The sequence below is a fragment of the Pseudochaenichthys georgianus genome, chromosome 2 (assembly GCF_902827115.2).
Source record: "Pseudochaenichthys georgianus chromosome 2, fPseGeo1.2, whole genome shotgun sequence".
Lineage (NCBI taxonomy): Eukaryota > Metazoa > Chordata > Actinopteri > Perciformes > Channichthyidae > Pseudochaenichthys > Pseudochaenichthys georgianus.
Genome location: NC_047504.1, coordinates 7116932 through 7136604, shown reverse-complemented (window position 1 = coordinate 7136604; position 19673 = coordinate 7116932). Strand labels below are relative to the sequence as shown.

The 19673-nt window shown below is 41.9% G+C and overlaps 1 protein-coding gene across 2 annotated transcripts in view; it reads right to left on the bottom strand.

Moving 5' to 3' along the window:
- Positions 1–3582: 3582 nt before the first annotated feature.
- aox6 (aldehyde oxidase 6) overlaps positions 3583–19673 on the bottom strand; it is a 31297-nt gene continuing 15206 nt past the window's right edge. Inside the window, exons 32-35 of one of the 2 annotated variants that reach the window (XR_011644333.1) lie at positions 16572–16760; positions 16277–16444; positions 11487–15201; positions 3583–10867 (exon numbers count right to left, since the gene is read on the bottom strand). Coding sequence is in view for 1 of the 2 variants with exons in the window: in XM_034099784.2 (XP_033955675.1) it covers positions 15151–15201; positions 16277–16444; positions 16572–16760 (408 nt within the window). In the remaining variant the exon portion in view is untranslated. Of the gene's footprint in view, positions 10868–11486; positions 15202–16276; positions 16445–16571; positions 16761–19673 lie in introns of those variants that run through there. The other variant, XM_034099784.2, reaches the window with a different exon arrangement.

The window sequence follows — 19673 nt, the reverse complement described above, 5'->3', positions numbered from 1 at the left end:
ATTATTATTATTATTATTATTAACAAGTCATACAATACTGTCTGGCTAATGGTAATAGGCTAATTATCATAGTAAAAGGGATACATCCAAGTGTCCCAAACATAGACTGTCCCAAAGCATTTCATAAAGAACTGTCACTGCCAGAACCAGAGAAGAGTTAAATGTATTTTTGTAACTAATTAACTGATAAGATACAAGTAGAGTTTAAAATACTGCTATCAGAAATAATGTATTAATTCATAGCACAACGTTGGTATGCACAATGCCCTCTGTGAACAAACTAAAGATGATGATGGGACCCCATGACCTCATGACCCCGCCCCTCTGTTGGTCAGAGACGCTTGTAGGCATAGATATATATAAACACTAGATGGCTCATGGGAGATTTTCCAGCGTAGCTGACCGGCCGCCATCTTGCTACAGTCAACAGTTACTCTGATTCGCGTTATGGTAGCTGTTGTAAGGTGAGTGATCTGCACAAAAATACTCTTAACTCGCTGAAATCTTGACTGATTTACAAACGGTTTGGTTTATTATAAACATTATTAGCATGGCTATGATACAGGATGCTTGGACATGTTGAAATTGCAACTTTTCTTTGTGTATGTGGTTGTATTTATTAGCTGGCTAATAACAAGAGGCTGTCAGTGAGACCTAGTATTACAAAGTTCACCCAGCAACTTTACACCAGTGGGAGAGGCAGAACTGCTCTTTCTTTTCAACACAACTTAAGTTACACATGATTTCTTCCAAGTGGTTTGGCTTGTTAAAAACATCTTGCATTATGATACAGGAATTTGCTGGCTTTGTGTTTACAGAAGTACCTGACTATGCCGGACTTTTGTGCAGCCTACGGATGCTCCAATCGCCGCTGTCTGCAAACAAGAACCCGTGGGATCACCACATATGTTTATGTTTGCTCAGTCTAATAAACCCATAACATGGTTGTGAAAGAATACCAAAGCTGAGGCTGGACGATGATTGATTGTTAGTGTGCCATGTGTCACTGTGTGTCTTATTGGTTTTGTGGTATACTGTATTTTATTTTATTGTGTGCAAGACACATTTAAAACAAATAACCTTGAACCTTGAAGCCCCATCTCTCCCCACCTGCTCCTGCTTCCTACATCCCCTCCACACCACACCAAGTTGTTCTTCTTAATAATAATAATAATACATTTATGTTGGGGGGCCGCCTTTCATAACACCCAAGGACACCTTACAGGGGCATAGGGGCAATATAGGGAACCATTTAAACAGTGGATTTTGTGATATATCAGCCGGGGTGAGTCAAGACAAACCACAAATGGACTACAGAAGGACATATGGTACAGTTTATATTATTCTTGGTCTTTTTTCAATAACATATTTCAAAGGTTCTGGATTTGTTTACAAATCTAGAAACTAAATACAAAACTAGGATGATATGAAGATCTCATGTCAAAAATAATTGTGATAAATTAGACAGAACTGGCCTGTCTGTGAGCACATTTTATGTTGGTTTGGTTCTTCTGATAAAGGTGTGAATATCTAAATAATATACCAACATATGCTATTGTCATTAGTTGTGTCCCTGTTCTTCAAGCTAAGGCATTGCTCAATTAACAACTCTTGGTTTACAGAGTGGTAACATGAGACCGTTTTTTATATATAAAATATAAATGTATTTTAATTTTATAATTTATTTATAATTTATTTTAAATATTGACAATATAATAAAATAAATGGAAATATATACACCGGCAAATATTTAATATAAATACCTTGTGTGTGTATAGCTATTGCTTTATCTGATTAATATTATTTTCATATGAAAGTCCATGATTATAAGTATGCAGTATCATAACTACATATTTGATGTTTATAAAAAACCAAACCGTTTGAAAATCGGTTGAAAATTGAGCAAGCTATGGTTATTTAAATAGTAAACCATAATGTTATGAATGAGAGCACTGCCTGTAGCAAGATGGCGGCCAAGTGGCAACGTCGGTCTCCATTGGCCAGCAGCGCGTGTGAGCCATCTAGTGTTTATATATATCTATGCTTGTAGGGGCCGTAGGGTACAGTCAGCTGACCGCTCGGAAGACACATGCGCAACAGCTCAGCAACCGCACGCGCCGACGAGATGTACACAGCACTGAGAGACTGGAGGGAATAAACAGCGATAACTGGAGTTTCCTGTGACTTAAAAGGTCAGTCAAAGGCTGAACTCACTCACAAACAAAGAAGCAAAGAAGCAAAAAAAAAAAAAATGCAAACAAACACACATGTGACGGCTTTGTCCTATTAGCTAGCAGCTATGCTAATGCCTAATATAGTTGGTACAGTCCTTCCGGTTGACAAGCTCTGATGTACACACTTCAAACATGGTTCTTGATTAGTTTTCCCTTTCTTTAACCTGCTTTTAGCTGATACAACTACAGCTTTATATATAACACACTTGATCATATATTAAGCTGTTGTTTAAGGTATTAAATAAATATAGTGACGTGTGGATGTGTTGATTGACCAACAACATGCCATGTTTGGTAGACATAATCAATAAAAGAAGGAACCCATTATGTGCCAGCTGTGCCTAGGCCTGTCACGATAATTAATTTGGTTGGAAGATACATTTTCCTGGAAATTATTGCGATAAATGATAATATTGTCGGCACTGTTGTAAGACCATTTTAGACCACTGACATAATGATAATATATTATAATAATTCAAGTAGGCTGCCTACATCCTTTAAAAAATAACTTTTTAATGAACATTCAACATTGCAAATTAAATAATATTTAAATATTCAAATATATAAATTATATATAATAAAAAATAATTAAATCAGACACAACCAAAACAATAAATGAAATAGACTCAGGCTGAAAAACAGAGCTCTCTCTATCTATCTATTCTATATATATATATATATATAAAAATAAATAAATATGAGCGCACATTGTCTCACAAGCAAAAAAAACACCTCCTTAAAACAACAGTCAAGTGTACAGTCCTCTGTCCATTCAAAGACCCAGATGCTTCAACAGGCCATATCCAAATCTGTATTTCAAAGTTTTAACATGGAATGCCGTTTAAGCCAAAATTAAATAAATACATAAATAATAAAATAAATACATATATATAATATATATGTAAATATGCCTATGAAATAAATAAGGTTACGAAATACATTCTGAAATAAATAGGGGACTTTTATTTCATAATGCCACATTTATTTATTTCAAGAGACTTTTATTTCATAATGCCACATTTATTTATTTCAAGAGACTTTTATTTCATAATGCCACATCACATTTCCATTTCTAATATTCAAATGAACGGGGCGTGGTTAGCTCACAGATCCAGACCAAAGCAACAGCACCACAACACTGACTCAATAGCTCTTGTTTCACACTCCAGTACTCTTAAGTGGTTTGCCAACCGCCAATAAAACAAACCGGTTCCGGTTCAAGAACCGTTCTGGTGCTTAACTGGTTCTTCTCTGGTTCTGCCCCTGTTATGGAAATCTAGGGCCCAACACAGCGCTGGAGAGTACAAGTCAAATGAACAATACAAATAAATGGTGAATCAAGCAAAGCTGTCTTTTGGTTATTTATTTGAAGCTTCAAATACACGATACAATAATATAAATATGTCACAAGTCGCACAGAGTATAACATAGTCTGCGCGAGAGTGCGCAGAACAATGGAAAAGCAAAGGTTATATAGAAAAGGAGTGGGAAAGAGAACAATCTGGGTTCACACAGTCAGATTGTTGATGAGACACCCAGTGGCCTTGAGTAGATAGCATAACGGTTCTCAGAGCAGCTGTGGCCTTGCAGAGACTGGGAAACTCATAAGAGAATATAATAGAATAATAATGGTAAAAGCACAACAAGAGGAAATAAGAAGCATTTGGTTTAAACATATGAAAGACATAATAAGGATAATAATAAGGATGATAATAATAAAAATTCCCACTACATTCCCCCCTTTTGATCATACTTGATCAATAGAAAAAAAAAAAAATGATAGGATAGACTGATATAACACATCAATGAATACACTCCATCGCTGGTTTAAGTAAACACATCACAAATATATCATAGAAAACTGGCTGTTTTTGTGGAGGACAGACTCCAATATAATGTAAGCATAAGAGAGGAGATACACACATGATTATATTGATGAATCGGAATCAGACTCTTCTGATTCTAGCTGATCTATCTCACTGTGGCGCAAAGGATTGTCTTGTAATGGAATAGTAGTATACTGAACGAAAGCTGAGGACACCATGCTGGAAACGCACTTCTTCAGTATTGGGATAATCAAACAGGTTGTTAAGATGCAGCACGGTGTCAGTGATGTTCTTGGTGGCGTCGGGAATGTAAGTGCAACAGGAGTCACCGATCACATGACACAGGCCACCCTTTGAGGCGAACAAAAGGTCAAGAGCGAATTGGTGCTGCATGAGCATGTTCCTAGAGGCTATTATGAATGGGGTCAAAGCCTGGAAGCCTTGCGTCCTCTCCTAAGTGAGGTTCTCTAGCCGGACGTGTAAGGTATCTATTTTATGGGCATTGTTTACTGTACCCCACCATGGGAACAGGCCACCCATGAATTTAGCTCCAGCGGACGTCATATCTCTTTTTACCTTGTGGTGGTCGGGGTGTTGGAACTCTGGGTAATGATGTGTCGTGTGCATTAAGGACGTGAGTACAGTGACTGCTGGATTCAAATCCACTAGAGTGCATGTCCCTATCCAAAGGGGAGCCAGAACTTGATAGAGCTTGTTGCCGCACAACCAAACGTAATCTTCTGGCGCGCTAAACCCAGCATCACTGGGCCAGGCCAGTTGGAGGGAAATATGTTCAACATCTGGGAATGCTACGTTAGAAAGGATTCTCTCAGGGGCACCAGATATGTGACAATACGAAATTTTGTAAGCACCGTCACCGCATGTGTTCCGTAGGATGCGAGTACAACCAGTAGTAGTGCCTAGGAAAAAATAAGGTGGTGTAAAAGACGTTTTGTGGTAACCTCTCTGGATGCAGAGGTTGTGTTTCATCCCTCTCAAATGACTGGGGTGCACATGGCTGACGGGTTGGTACTTTGCGTATGTGGTGTCAAGCGTGGATGCACGCAAAGAGGAGTCAGACCGATTGCTGCATGGTGGGGGAAGCTGCCTAGCATAACGCCACTCGGTTACGCTGTCTTCACCCTTGATGGGCTTTGTCAGAGCCATAAACGCACAGAGGTGTTCAACCTGGGTCAGAGAGCGAGGACGAACTGGCACGGACATTGATGAGTCCTGGGGGAAAAGGGTGCATGCATAACATGACCCATGTTGTCCTGCGGCCTGCAACAATGATCTCAGAGTGTGCCACCAGACGTTACCGGTGATCCCATTACTGGTCTGACCCACATCAATGTTGCTATGGTCGCCTATGTATAGATTAAATGTAGATGTACCTATGGATGTCAACAGTGGCGTCAAAGGTTGCTTACGCTTTTCCGGGTCTGAGTTTTGGGCGCGATGTCTATGTAAAATGTGCCACACGGGTCGGCGCCGGATACATACATACAGACAAAAAAATAAAATAAATGTGGTTCGCCCTGCTTTCTCCATGTACCTCTTAGATACCTCGATTTTGGCTGACATGCTGTGTGCTGAAAAGGATACATAAAATATAGGACTAGTCCTAACACAACTATCATGGCAAGTATGCAGAGGAACCATTCTATGAGTGTCCAGGCTCTCCAGTAGCATTCACATTGCTCACGGTTGCGTTGTCGTCTCTCCAGGCGAGCCCTCATCACGAGGGGGAAATGTTCCATGGAGTGTGTGAGTGTATTCTCTCGGTCGATTTCGTGACACGGACCGTCAGACTTCGCACACTGATAACACAAACGAGGAACCAGAGAGCATATGGAACCGCTCAGCTGGCACTCGCTCGTGACACCTTGTGTGTAGTGTGTTTTGGTGTATGTAGTGCAAGTGTGGTGCTGGTGGTGACTAGGACACGTCACTTGTTGTCATCTGTTGGTGACTTGGACATGTCACTTGTTGTCATCTGTTGGTGACTTGGACATGTCACTTGTTGTCATCTGTTGGTGACTCGGACACATCACTTGTTGTCATCTGTTGGTGACTTGGACATGTCACTTGTTGTCATCTGTTGGTGACTTGGACATGTCACTTGTTGTCATCTGTTTCTATCGTTTCTCCTTTCCTGTGACTACGACCTTGCAGTGGCTGGCGTGGACCCATGTAGCTCTCTCGGCGACCTTGACCGCTGTCTGGGTGACGAGAAGCACCTGGTAGGGACCTGCCAACGATTGGATTTCCAGCTCTTTCTCCGGAAATCCTTGACCAGCACGAAGTCGCCCGGTTGAAGGCGGTGAAGCGGACCAGTGGCAGTCGCTAAAGTGGATGATAGGTTAACACAATATGACAACATAGCATCCTCACACACAGTTGTGGAGGGAGGAGGACATCCTGGAGCCTTGAGTCCAATCTGGATTAGCATAGGATTTCAAATGGGCTGAGTTGACTCCGTGTTCTTTTCCGCATCCTCATGTACATCAGCACAATGGGCAGAGCTTGTGTCCATGACAGACCTGTGTCTGCACAGCATTTTGCTAGTTTGTAATTTTGCATGATGCAGATTAGCATGCTTCACAGTGCTTTTGAGCTGTTACTGTGAACCCCCTTGTGAACCACTCCTGATTTATAGACTCTAACATCCCCCCTTTTGACACATGATCCCACCCATGTGTCAATTTAGCGAAATGAGGGAAAAAAAATGTCTGGGAAGACATGGATTGGAATTTGGGCCAACCCAAAAAACAGCCCCAGCAGCCTTCCATTGAGCTTTCTCAACTGGCGTAGCTAGCTGCTGCATGGAAGTTAGTGATGACATTTTGTCAGTAAAGGAGGAGACAGGGATTTTAACAAATGAGTGTGCGTGAGGTGCGAGAGGAATCAGGGCAGCTGCCTTTGCGGCTGAGTCAGCAGACGCATTTCCTAGGGAAACTGGGTCTGTACTGCTTGCGTGTGCGGCACATTTACAGACTGCAACCTCAGATGGGAGCAGAATGCCGTCTAGTAAGCCTGCAACCAGCACATGGTTAAGTACTGGTTTGCCATCAGATTTAAGAAATTGTCTACACTTCCAAATAGCCCCAAAATTGTGTACTACCCCGAAAGCATGAGTCAGTGTAAATAGTCACGGTTTTGCCTTCTGCAAACGTGCAGGCTTCAGTTAGTGCGATGAGCTCTGCTGCCTGTGCTGAGAGGTGACATGGAAGCGGTCCAGAACGGAATACAGCAGAATCTGAAACAACAGAAAAAAACAAAAACAAAAAAAACACAATAGAAAAAAACAAACACATAAATTAGTGCCCCCTTGGTCGCGAGAGGCAGACCCATCAACATACAAAATGAGGTCAGCGTTGGTCAGAGGAACGTCTTTTAAGTCCAAACAATAAAAACCTGTCTGTCTTTAAGTCCGGTCTACAGTAGGTGTGCACACAATGGAAATTACGTCAACCGTCTTCAGGCAATATTCAAACTAAATGAAGTCTCTCCTTTTGAAACATCATGTGTTGAAATAAACACCTGCAGTTCAAAAAAAATGAATTGCCTAATATTTTTGTTGTGGAATCAATTAATTTCTTTCTTTAAAGGCAAAAACATGAAAAAGCTAAGAGAAAAACCCTATTGATACAATATTATTTGGAGCAACTTAATTTATAAATAGTTGTCAACTTAAAAACATGTGTTCATGTTCAACATGTGGTAATTAAGTACATACAATTTAAGATTAGATTTAAATCATACGGTAAAACAAGTTGGAACTTTTGGAGTAATCAACTTAAAAACATGTGTTTATGCTACCAATTATTAAGTGAGTGGTAATTGAAAACACCTCTGATTGCAGAGGAAAAGCCTTCTCCCCTAACCCAAATAACTTTGTTGCTTTAACAACATTTCAATAGAAGTTGTCTTAACTCAATAACCATCGATGCAACCTATTGCCTTGATTTTCTTTGTTAAGCCAATGCATTTGTTGTTAGAGTGTACGTAGACTGGGCCTCCCATATAACCTGGCTGAGCCGATATAAAAACCAATCAGCAAATAACTTTTCAATACATTATTGATTACTATTTTTTAGGTCCTTTTAGGTTGGAAGTGAACATAAGTCATAGGTACATGGTGTACTTTTCCTTCACTTCATGTATTAATACCTTTAGTTACTTCACAGATGTGGATGAATGATGTGAAATATAATCAAGTGTTAAATCAGACTTTAGTTCCACCTGGAGTGAATCCACCAGCTACCCTGCAGAATACAAATTCATTCAAACTAGCTGCACCTTCACCAGCTTTGAGAACACTTTCATGATCAATCATTATAAAACACATCACATATATTATTCTGAAATGGACCAATCTGCACAACGACTACTTTTACTGTCTTTACTTTCACTATATTCTGATAATACTTTTCTACTTTTACTTGAAGAACATTTTGAATGCAGGACTGTTACTGTAACACTCTGGTATTTCTACTTTTACTCAAGTACAAGATCTGAGTACTTATTCCTTTACTCAAATACAATATCTGAGTACTTCTAATTTCACTACAATATCTGAGTACTTATTCCACTTCTGGTAGTGTATTAGTCTGAATTGTAGCTACAAAATCACACAGAGCTGCATAAAAATAGAATAATATGTACACGTGTGTACAATGATTTGTAGGTAATTTTGACTACTCAAGACACCTCACTTATACATCTTCAAAGTATTGGCTTTCAGAATATTAAACTTGTTTCGGCAAATTCAGATGATAAATACAACTTTGAAGCTTGTAACGGCATAATTACAAGCAGAGAACGGACTAAGGTAACGTCACAGCAAGCATAACAACAGCCGTGTGTTATGAACACATACGCAAGAATGACATCATCTGTTGCTTAGTGACTTTTTTAACATTTAGTCTTAACACAAACGTGTGAATGTGTAAGGTTTACCATTATATTCAAATGTGAACAAAAATGTACTGTCTTTGTGTACCGGAACACTGGAAAAAAAACATTTGAGACATCTATGGCAGTAAATATGTTGCAGAGGCTGGAACTTTTGGAGTAATCAGATAAGAATTCCGGACGAGCGTGCATGCACAGCTGCATTTACATCGTAAATCCTGGACAAATCTCCACTCGTCAGGAGGTTTGTCTCTGATCTTTTTGACAGGAAACACTGGAATCGTTACACGGAATAATGACCCCTTGTTTAAGCAGAGAGGTAAACACTGGCCATCAACAGCTTCACGTTTCAATGAGTACGGTACGTGAACGTGGACATTAACCCTACGTCATATCTGTGAGCTGCCCAGAGTGAGTATGGCACATCTGAAAGCGCGGCAGGAAGCTCAGAGATATGAGAATTACCTTATCCTCAACCAACAGCAATGTGCGCAGAACGGCTACGTTCGTGCACATTTTCCTTTGATACACGTCACGTGACATAGAGTACATGACATATTCTGTGTGTGTAGGTGCCCAATCAGTGACTGACTCCCAATCTTTAACGATTGGACCCAAATCCCTCCATTTATCAGTGGGGCCCCCTGGCTAGTGAAATGTGTGGACCGCCCCTGGGATTTGACACAGCTGGTTGTGTCTTGTGTGTGTGTGAGTCTAACAGAGATAGTGCTACCCAGCAAATTCCAATACATTTTTAAATATGAGCTCATCATTCACACATTCTAACAGTAAAACTCTCATCATAGCATTTACACGGATCTTTCAACCACGTTAGCAGTACAATGCAAAATGAGAAGTTTCCACACAGCAGGTGGAAAACCACGTTGACCAGTCAAATGCAACAACTCCTGAAAATCAGGATATGTCAGCAGCCCATTGATACACATTCACCAGTTCTTTATCATCAAATGACACTTTTTGAACCATCGTAGGAGATGGCTGTCGGACTTTAAGACCCTCATTTGTGGAAAAATGAGGTCCAAGCCGAACCGGAGAACCAGATCTCTGCCCAGTAAATGTATTGGGCAGACAGATGATAAAATAACTGTTTTTTACTGATGTGGGAAATGGATTACTGTCAACACCGTTATCTCCACTCTGAAGTGGTACAGAAACTTCTCCTTTTCATAAACCCAGCACATGAATAAATCTATCACTAAATTTGCATTCAGGCAAATCTACCTTTTTTACCACAGAATGTGTAGCCCCAGAATCAACCAAAAATGTGTGGGACATTTCTTAACGCAAACATTCACTGTCATATTTCAAATATGTACCCTTTTTAATTACAGACATGTCCTCTAATTCTTCTAATTTCTCAATAGCATGTATGATGCGTGTGTGTGTGTGTGTGTGTCACTTCCCTGGTTTGATGCTGCTGGCTGAATTTCCATCTCGCTCGATTGGGCCCCTTCCCTGCTGTCCCCCTCTGCCTCCACTCCAGTGTTCTGTGAGCAGTCCCATAATCCAATGTTCAACACTTCCACACTTGGAAACATCTTTCTTCAAATGAACGTCTTGCTTCTTGTCCTCTGCCTCTGAAAACCTCCTCTGCCTCTCCCTCGGTATTGTGAGCGGCCAGCATTTTGTTTAGCTTGCGCTGTGTCTGTGAGTCCGTTGAGAAAGGCATTACTGAGGTTTGTTTCCCAAACACCTGCTTGGTCTCCTAGGGCATCGGGTTTGTTTATACCGCTGTTGTCGAGCTTGGAGTTGACGCTGACTGCATGGCTGGGGCTTGTAGTGGAGGTGGTTGAGGTGTTCCAACCAGATTGCCAGGGTTGTACGCCGGAGGAGGGAAGGGATACCCAGTCGAGGAGAGGTCATTCAGGCCTGCAATGGAAGGACACAGAGATGTCTGGGGTTTACATGTCTTTTGGAAATAATGTATTTCTTTTCTTCACATTCATTTTCAACCTTAATATTTTATTTAATCCCCAAGGCCAACTGCCTTTTTTTTACTCCCCAGTATTATAAACACTTTCTATGAGTGTCCAGTTTTTCCAAGTCTTTTACTTTAATTGTACTTTTCTTTTTCATCCCATCTCCATACTCTTGTAATTTATCTCTTAGGTTTTTGATTTTTAATTTACTCAAAGAACCTCCCTTAGGAAATCCGAACATTTCCGTCCATATATTTAATTTAGCCAGACTTTCTTCACCATATTTTGCTCGCATGACATCAACTATCGGACCCTCAGGAGGCTGTACATACCCCCCCCCCCCCCTGCTTTGCCCCCATAGCAAAGTCTTTTAAAGTGTCACCAAAACACTCCGTGTCACCAAAACACTATTAAAGTGTCACCAAAACACTCCGTGTCACCAAAACACTATTTTTCATCCGTCGATGCTAGATATGCCAAATATCTCTGTTTTCGAGCAGTCCCTCTCCTGATGTCATGGAGTTTTAATTACGTTTAACTTTAAACAATTTAGACTTTGCACATCTCACCGAGTATTGAAAGCCCTTTGAGTTCGTTGGATCTCGTGAAGTCAATCGGTTCCACCCCTCGCGCTGGTCCCCTCGTCCCGTACGTTTTATGTCGGGGTAGAGGAGGATCCAAGATCCCGGAGCTAGCAGCCACCAGCATCCAGAGGTTTCCCCGATCAAACATACAGAGATCCTGCCGACAACGCCATTTGTTATGGAAATCTAGGGCCCAACACAGCGCTGGAGAGTACAAGTCAAATGAACAATACAAATAAATGGTGAATCAAGCAAAGCTGTCTTTTGGTTATTTATTTGAAGCTTCAAATACACGATACAATAATATAAATATGTCACAAGTCGCACAGAGTATAACATAGTCTGCGCGAGAGTGCGCAGAACAATGGAAAAGCAAAGGTTATATAGAAAAGGAGTGGGAAAGAAAACAATCTGGGTTCACACAGTCAGATTGTTGATGAGACACCCAGTGGCCTTGAGTAGATAGCATAACGGTTCTCAGAGCAGCTGTGGCCTTGCAGAGACTGGGAAACTCATAAGAGAATATAATAGAATAATAATGGTAAAAGCACAACAAGAGGAAATAAGAAGCATTTGGTTTAAACATATGAAAGACATAATAAGGATAATAATAAGGATGATAATAATAAAAATTCCCACTACACCCCTTCTACACCAAACCGGTTCCAGAGCCAGTTCCGTGCTACAGCCTGATTTAGCTCTGGTTCTTCCTGTTTCAGCCGCAGTGGAGCCTGCTCTAAGTACCCAAAACCGGTTCTTAGCTGACCCCACTTGGCTGCCCGGCAAGAACCAAGAACCACGCTCACGTCGGAGGGGCCGAGATTAACCTGAGCCATAACAGTTAATGGCGAGTACAGCAAATGAAAGTTGTAACAAGCAGTAGTGCTGAGCAAAGTGACTAGAACGCAACCACACACTTATAAAAAAACTAATGCTGTCAAAATTATCGCGTTAACGACGGTAATTCATTTTTTGAATGAATTGCGTTAAAATATTTAACGCATTTACCAGAGATGGGGACTCGAGTCTGCGACTCGGACTCGAGTCGCACTTAAGTCGCACACACAGAGACTTCAGACTTGACTTGGACTCGTGACCAAAAGACTTCAGACTCGACTTGGACTCGTGAACAATCATTGTGTTTTCTATTTTTGGCGTATTAAGGTGGGGTCGGTACATTTGAGAGAAACCGGCTCGAGATCGCTAGAATTTGAAAATACACAACCGGAGATAATCTGCTAGAGGCTGCTACTTCCTTATAGAGCCCGCCTCCTCCAACACACACGAACGTGCACATGACCAATGAGGGCACGAGATAAGTTTGTGCCCAGATGGAAGGCTGACAGGCAGGTAGGCCATCCAGTTATTTTAGCCGGGCTCATTACGCAGACGTGCGCGCCTCTGTTACTATCTCGTAGTAACACAATGGCGACCGGCGGCACACCTGCGGCTGTACCGCTTGTAATTAGGTTCAACTACAAAAACTTCGAACAAAACGCCGGCGGCACCAACAGAAGGAGCGCACACTGCAAAGTCTGCAATATCAAAATCAAGGATGCTGGCGCAACAACGTCGAATTTCATCAGGCACTTAAACTCACCCGGAGAGGTCAGTCACATTAACGCATATGGACGGTTAGCAAACATGTTTAGCTCAGCATCAGCTGTGTAATGTTAACTTAGCTTGCTACTAGCTTTGTAACTGAATATTTGAAAAGATTAGTGAATTGCTTGTCACACTTGTTTGAGTTGAGTGGCGTTGACATCCAACTCTTGACATGACATAAAAAAGGTCGGTAACGTTAATCATTACCCGCTGCCACCATCTACTGGCTAACGTTAAACGTAGAAAAATACATAGTTACATACATAAATACATCTGTCGGGTTATAGGCAGGTTACAGGTTTATTGTTGACCACGTAACGTTAATGTTACAGGTTTATCAGGTTACCATTACACTGGGTTTGAGTGAGAGGATAGAGGAATATGTTTATTAATAGTAGACTTAAAAGATGTCATTAGAGACCCAGTGTAATTAAACAATACGGTTGATACAAAGACGTATTTGACGTATTTCTGATTCTGAAGTGTTTTGCTTATAAGTTGTTTGCATTTAGCTAAAGTGTGATGTTTTTCCTCATATTGCATTGCAATAGCCTGTTTAAAGTGATCATATAACAAACAACTAATCAGTACTGATACTGTATGCTAATAGATATAGGAGTGATAATAACACAGTAAATGTTTTTTAATTTCTTAGATATAGCTGTGCAGTATTCTTAACAGACTGGATAGCAGCAGACAATAGAAGGCTTATTACAACCAGAAGAGACATGAGACTTTTATTTTTTAGAGACTTGAGACTTGACTTGGACTCGTGACCAAAGACTTGAGACTTGATCAAGTCTCACCCCACAAAGACTTGAGACTTGACTTGGACTCGTGACCAAAGACTTGAGACTTGACTTGGACTTGCAAAAAAAGACTTGTGAACATCTCTGCATTTAACACATGTGCAGAATGGCCCGCCCCATACATCCCACCAGTGGCAGGGGGTGGGCTACACCCATACCAAGAAATGGCTTAGCCCCACCATGAAAAATGATGTTAAAGTAAGCAAAATAAAGTCTGCCAACTTGCACGGGGTAAATTGCACAGACAGCAGTTAGTAATATTGATTTCAGTAGCCACTTGTCTGGAAATACCGAAGACCAGAAACGGTTTTGAAAACTTTTGTCACGTAGTGATCGTCTTCTCAATAGAACATCTTTGATAATGTGTTCTGGCCAATCAGAATCAAGATAACGGCGTGGTGTTGTTGCAGGAAGTCCCGACAGAGAATACTTTAATTTTTTTTTTTTTAAACACAGCGGAAAGAACACAAGAGAATTCACCCTGAGAAATAATAATTATCAAACAAACCTTGCAAACTTAGACCAATCACATAAAGGAAATGCTACTAAAATAAAATATGAATGACTCTTAATGTTCATAAACTATAGACTTCAGATTATTTATCACCATTGATGAACCAAAAAGAAAAGTTTTCGCTTGAAGCTGTGCGCGCTCCCGCGAGGTGCATGCATATCTCGGCATGACACCGTTCCATGGAAATAACAAATACATACTTCATATTCATTTTAAAATGTACAAGTATTACATCAACATTTTAATTTGATCAATTCAGCCAGTTTATTTTACAAATATTGAGTCACATCTATATCACTTGTTTTATATTATAGAGCCATTCTAGAAGTGCTTCTGTGTCCCTTTCTGATTTTTCTAGACATGAAGTTTCAGCTGTCTTTACCAGGTAGGCTGATCTGTTTTTAGCAATAGTTTTACTCACTTACTTTACTTTTTTGATGAAAGGTTAAAAAGAAAACAATACAAATATTTGTTTGTATCAGTCATAAAACGTTTGTGGAATACCACTGAATAATAAAGAGGAAACACAGATCATTTGTTGATGAAAGGGCAAACAAATTGCAATAACAATGTAACAATTCAATTAGAAACGTTTCATTGGTTGGTTCAAAAGAACAGAGAAGGTTTATAGATCATTGAGTATAACTGTGTTACTTCATTATTGTTTGTTGCATTCATGCACTGCTTTAGTATTCACATACAAAGATTGACAGGTTGAGTTTCAGATGTTTAAGGCCCATGGTGTGAAAGATCCTGGTTTGCTGGCTGGAATCTGGGAACAAAATAAAACACAAACCAACAAATATCACCACTGGAGAATGCTAAATGTAAAATCTCTGGAATTGTACACCATGGCAGAATAACATTTTTAAATCAAATAAAATCAATGACAGAATAGCAGACCTTAAATCAGGGGTGGGGAACCTCCGGCCCCCGGGCCGTATACGGCTCGCGAGACAATTTGGGACGGCCCTCGAGGTAATTTATAAACTCACGCAAAAAAGAAAAAAATTAGAGAAATCTAGACCGCAAACAAATTAAACAAGCGAGTGCCTGTTTTTCCTAGCCAAGGTCAGGGTTCTTGAACACAACACGAGCCTAACGTGTCATCACGTGGTATATGTCTCGTCTGGCAGGGGTGCAGTTCTGACGGAGAGCACCAGAACACCACTCCGCCACTTCCAAAAATTGCAGTAGGCTACCCATAAGGAGCCGTACACATGCCGCAGTTTCTGCGAGGCTGTGTCTTTAGTTGAAAGCCCAGTGGCGATCTGTTCATCTGTCATACTGATCATACAGTCAATAACTTTGTTGTTATTAGCATCTGGTTAGCTAGCTATGCTAACGAATATAAGAAGCTTTTTCCCCAACCAGTGAGGTAAAGGCACATATTTATATGATCATTAGTTATAAAAAAATAAGAGAATAAAGTAAACAGGTATAAAATCCTATATGACAGTAAAAAAAAAAGAAGTTGTTATTAATAAACAGGAATACCGTTTGAAAGGGGAGTGATTTGTAAAATATCCATAAAGAAAAAAGAAATCTGCTTACAGTTCTGTTTCATATGAGAGTTGAGAGATGTATCCATAGATCTCTTAATGTTGCTCTCAAAGTGCACCAGATTGATGCTTTCAACTTCAACATTTAAAAAAAAATCCGGAGGATATTGTAAAAATTGAAATGGCCCTTGAGAGGAAAAAGGCTCCCCACCCCTGCCTTAAATGAATACCTGCTATTGGAGAAATCACAGTAAATTAGGCAGGTACAATGTAAAACAAACACTTCAACTGATCTCAACCACTGCAGTTTCTGTGTAGAAACACCCATATTTCTGCAGTTTTTACCTTCTGAGTCAACGGGGAGGCGCAGGCGAGGCAGATCCTCTCCGGAGTCGCAGGGCTGTTTAGAGAAAACGGGCCAAATAACCCAGAGTCAGAGCGAGCTGCAGACACGGCGTCTTTGATGGCGAAGAACGCAGTGCTGCCCAGGAAGAGGACAGGCTCTCCAATACCCTGCAGAACCAAACACCAGGAACATTTATTGTCTTATTAATTGACACACATCAGAGAAGCGAGAAAAAGTCAAGAAATAACCACAGGAGTATTATTTCTCGTCAACAATGCAAAATAAATATTGAACCTTTGAGGAGTAGATGGCGTGGGGGTTGTCGGAGTTCGACAGCAAGTAGACATTGAAGTGAAGCGGCACGTCGCACACTGCCGGGATCTTATACTGAGACGGACCGCGAGTGTACAGAAGCCCGGCGGGGGAGAACTTCAACTCCTCCAGAGTGAACAGACCCAGACCCTGCATGAAGGCTCCTTCAATCTGAGGAGAGAGGAGGCAGGAAAGGAAGGGAGGAAGAGACAAAAGATAAGATGTTAAACAGTAAAGAAAAAGGGGGAAATGGAGATAAAAATACAAATAAAAGAAACGAGTAAACTCGAGTAAACTCTGAAGAGCATCTGTTCCTAGTTATTACATTCAATTACATTACATTGCATTTAGCTGACGCTTTAATCCAAAGCGACTTACAATAAGTGCGTTCGACCAACAAAATACAAACTTGAAGAAAACAGAATCATATAAGTACATCAGGTTTCATAGAGAAAAAACATTTCAACTGGCTTTAGGTAAGCCAGTCCTTTATTAGTATATAAGTGCTCTGTTAGTAATTCTATCGCTCGAAGTGGAGTCGAAAGAGATGAGTTTTCAGTCTGCGCCGGAAGGTGTGTAAGCTATCTGCTGTCCTGATGTCAATGGGGAGCTCATTCCACCATTTTGGAGCCAGGATAGCCAACCCACGTGTTTTTGCTGATGGGAACTTGGGTCCCCTTCGCAGCAATGGTGCAGCGAGCCGTTTGGTTGATACAGAGCGGAGTGCACGTGCTGGGGTGTACGGTTTAACCATGTCCTGGATGTAGGAAGGGCCAGATCCATTCGCAGCATGGTACACTAGTACCATTGTCTTGAAGTGGATTCTAGCAGTTATCGGAAGCCAGTGGAGGGAGCGGAGGAGCGGCGTGGTGTGGGAGAATTTAGGAAGGTTGAAGACCAGATGAGCCGCTGCATTCTGGATGAGCTGCAGAGGTCGGATGGCACATGCAGGTAGACCAGCCAGGAGGGAGTTGCAGTAGTCTAGGCGTGAGATGACGAGAGCCTGGACCAGAACCTGCGTCGCTTTCTGGGTCAGCTGGGGACGTATCCTCCTGATGTTGTAAAGCGTGTATCTGCAGCAGCGGGTTGTAGCAGCGATGTTTGCAGTGAAGGACAGTTTGTTATCTAGGGTCACACCCAGATTCCTTGCAGTCTGAGTCGGGGAAACAACAGAGGTGCCGATGTTGATTGTCAGGTCAAGAGTGGGACAATCTTTTCCCGGAAGGAAAAGCAGTTCAGTCTTGTCAAGGTTGAGCTTGAGGTGATGAGCAGACATCCACTGAGAGATGTCAGCTAGACAAGCAGAGATGCGCGCAACGACCTGGGTCTCTGAGCGGGGAAAGGACAGAATTAATTGGGTGTCGTCAGCGTAGCAGTGGTATGAAAAACCATGCGGGCTAATGACAGATCCGAGCGAGTTTGTGTACAAGGAGAAGAGGAGGGGACCAAGAACAGAGCCCTGAGGGACCCCTGTAGTTAATTGACAAGGGTCGGACTCCGACCCTCTCCAAGTAACCCTGTAGGTGCGGTCTTTGAGGTATGAGGTGAGGAGGGAAAGTGCAGAGCCTGAGACTCCAAGTTCTTGGAGATTGCGAAGGAGGATCTGATGGTTCACTGTGTCGAATGCAGCAGACAGGTCCAACAGGATGATGACAGAGGAGAGGGAGGCTGCTTTAGCAGTGTGCAGTTCCTTAGTGACAGTAAGGAGGGCAGTTTCTGTGGAGTGACCTGCCTTGAAACCAGACTGGTGCGGATCCAGAAGGTTGTTCTGATGGAGATAACAGGAGAGTTGTTTAAAGACAGCGCGTTCAAGTGTTTTAGACAGGAACGGGAGGAGAGAGACAGGCCTGTCGTTTATAACATCAGACGGGTTGAGAGTGGGTTTCTTTAGGAGAGGGTTTACTCTTGCCTCCTTGAGACTGTTTGGAAAGTGACCAGAAGTTAGAGAAGTGTTGATGAAATGGGAGAGAAACGGTAGAATATCAGGAGCGATAGTCTGAAGGAGGTTTGAGGGGATAGGGTCCAGAGGACAGGTGGTAGGGCGGGCAGAGGTAATGAGGGTAAGAACCTCACTTGGAGAGACAGGGGAAAAGGAGGTCAGTGTGTGGGTGAAAGGAGGGTCTGGTGACCCAGCGGTGAGTAAAGGTGAGTCAGAAAAAGAAGAGCGAATATCATCAACCTTTTTTTCAAAGTGGTTAACAAAGTCGCTTGACAGAAGGGAGGGGGGAAGGGGCTTTGGGAGGGTCCAAGAGGGTGGAGAAGATGGAAAATAGTTTTTTAGGATTGGAATAGGAAGATTGGATCTTATCTTGAAAGAAAGTGCTTTTTGCCTGAGAGATCGAAGCAGAGAAAGAGGAGAGGAGAGCCTGATAGGTTAGGAGGTCGTCACGGTGTTTGGATTTCCACCATTTCCGCTCTGCTGCCCGAAGGACGGTTCTATTAGCACGCAGTGCGTCATTTAGCCAGGGAGCAGGAGGGGACTGACGAGCCTGCCGAGATGTGAGAGGACAGAGAAAGTCCAGAGAGGATGAGAGAGTAGAGAGGAGAGTTTCTGCAGCAGAGTTTGGAGGCAGCAATTGGAACGAATCAGAGGAAGGGAGGGCTGAGAGCACCGATGAGGCAAAGGTAGAGGGGGAGAGGGAACGAAGGTTACGGCGGACAGGTGCAGGATGAGAAGAGATTAGTTTGTTATGTTTGGAAAGGGGTAGAGAGAATGAAATGAAGAAGTGATCGGAGGTGTGGAGCGGGTTTACAGAGAGGTTAGAAGTAGTGCAGTTCCTTGAGAATATGAGATCAAGGACATTGCCAGCTTTATGAGTTGGTGGGGACGGAGACAGTGAGAAAGCAAAGGCGGTTAACAGAGATGTTAGTTCGTCTATCTTCCCTGTTTGGAGGTTGAAGTCTCCGAGAAGTACAGCGGGAGGGCCAGTTTCAGGGATGTGTGAGAGGAGATTATCTAATTCCCCCAAGGCGCCTGGTGGACGGTAGAGAACAACAATGGTTCATTGTATAGGATGGGTTACTGAGACGGCATGGAATTCAAAGGTGGAAGGAGTGAAGTTAGGTAGCTTGAAGAGGGAAAAG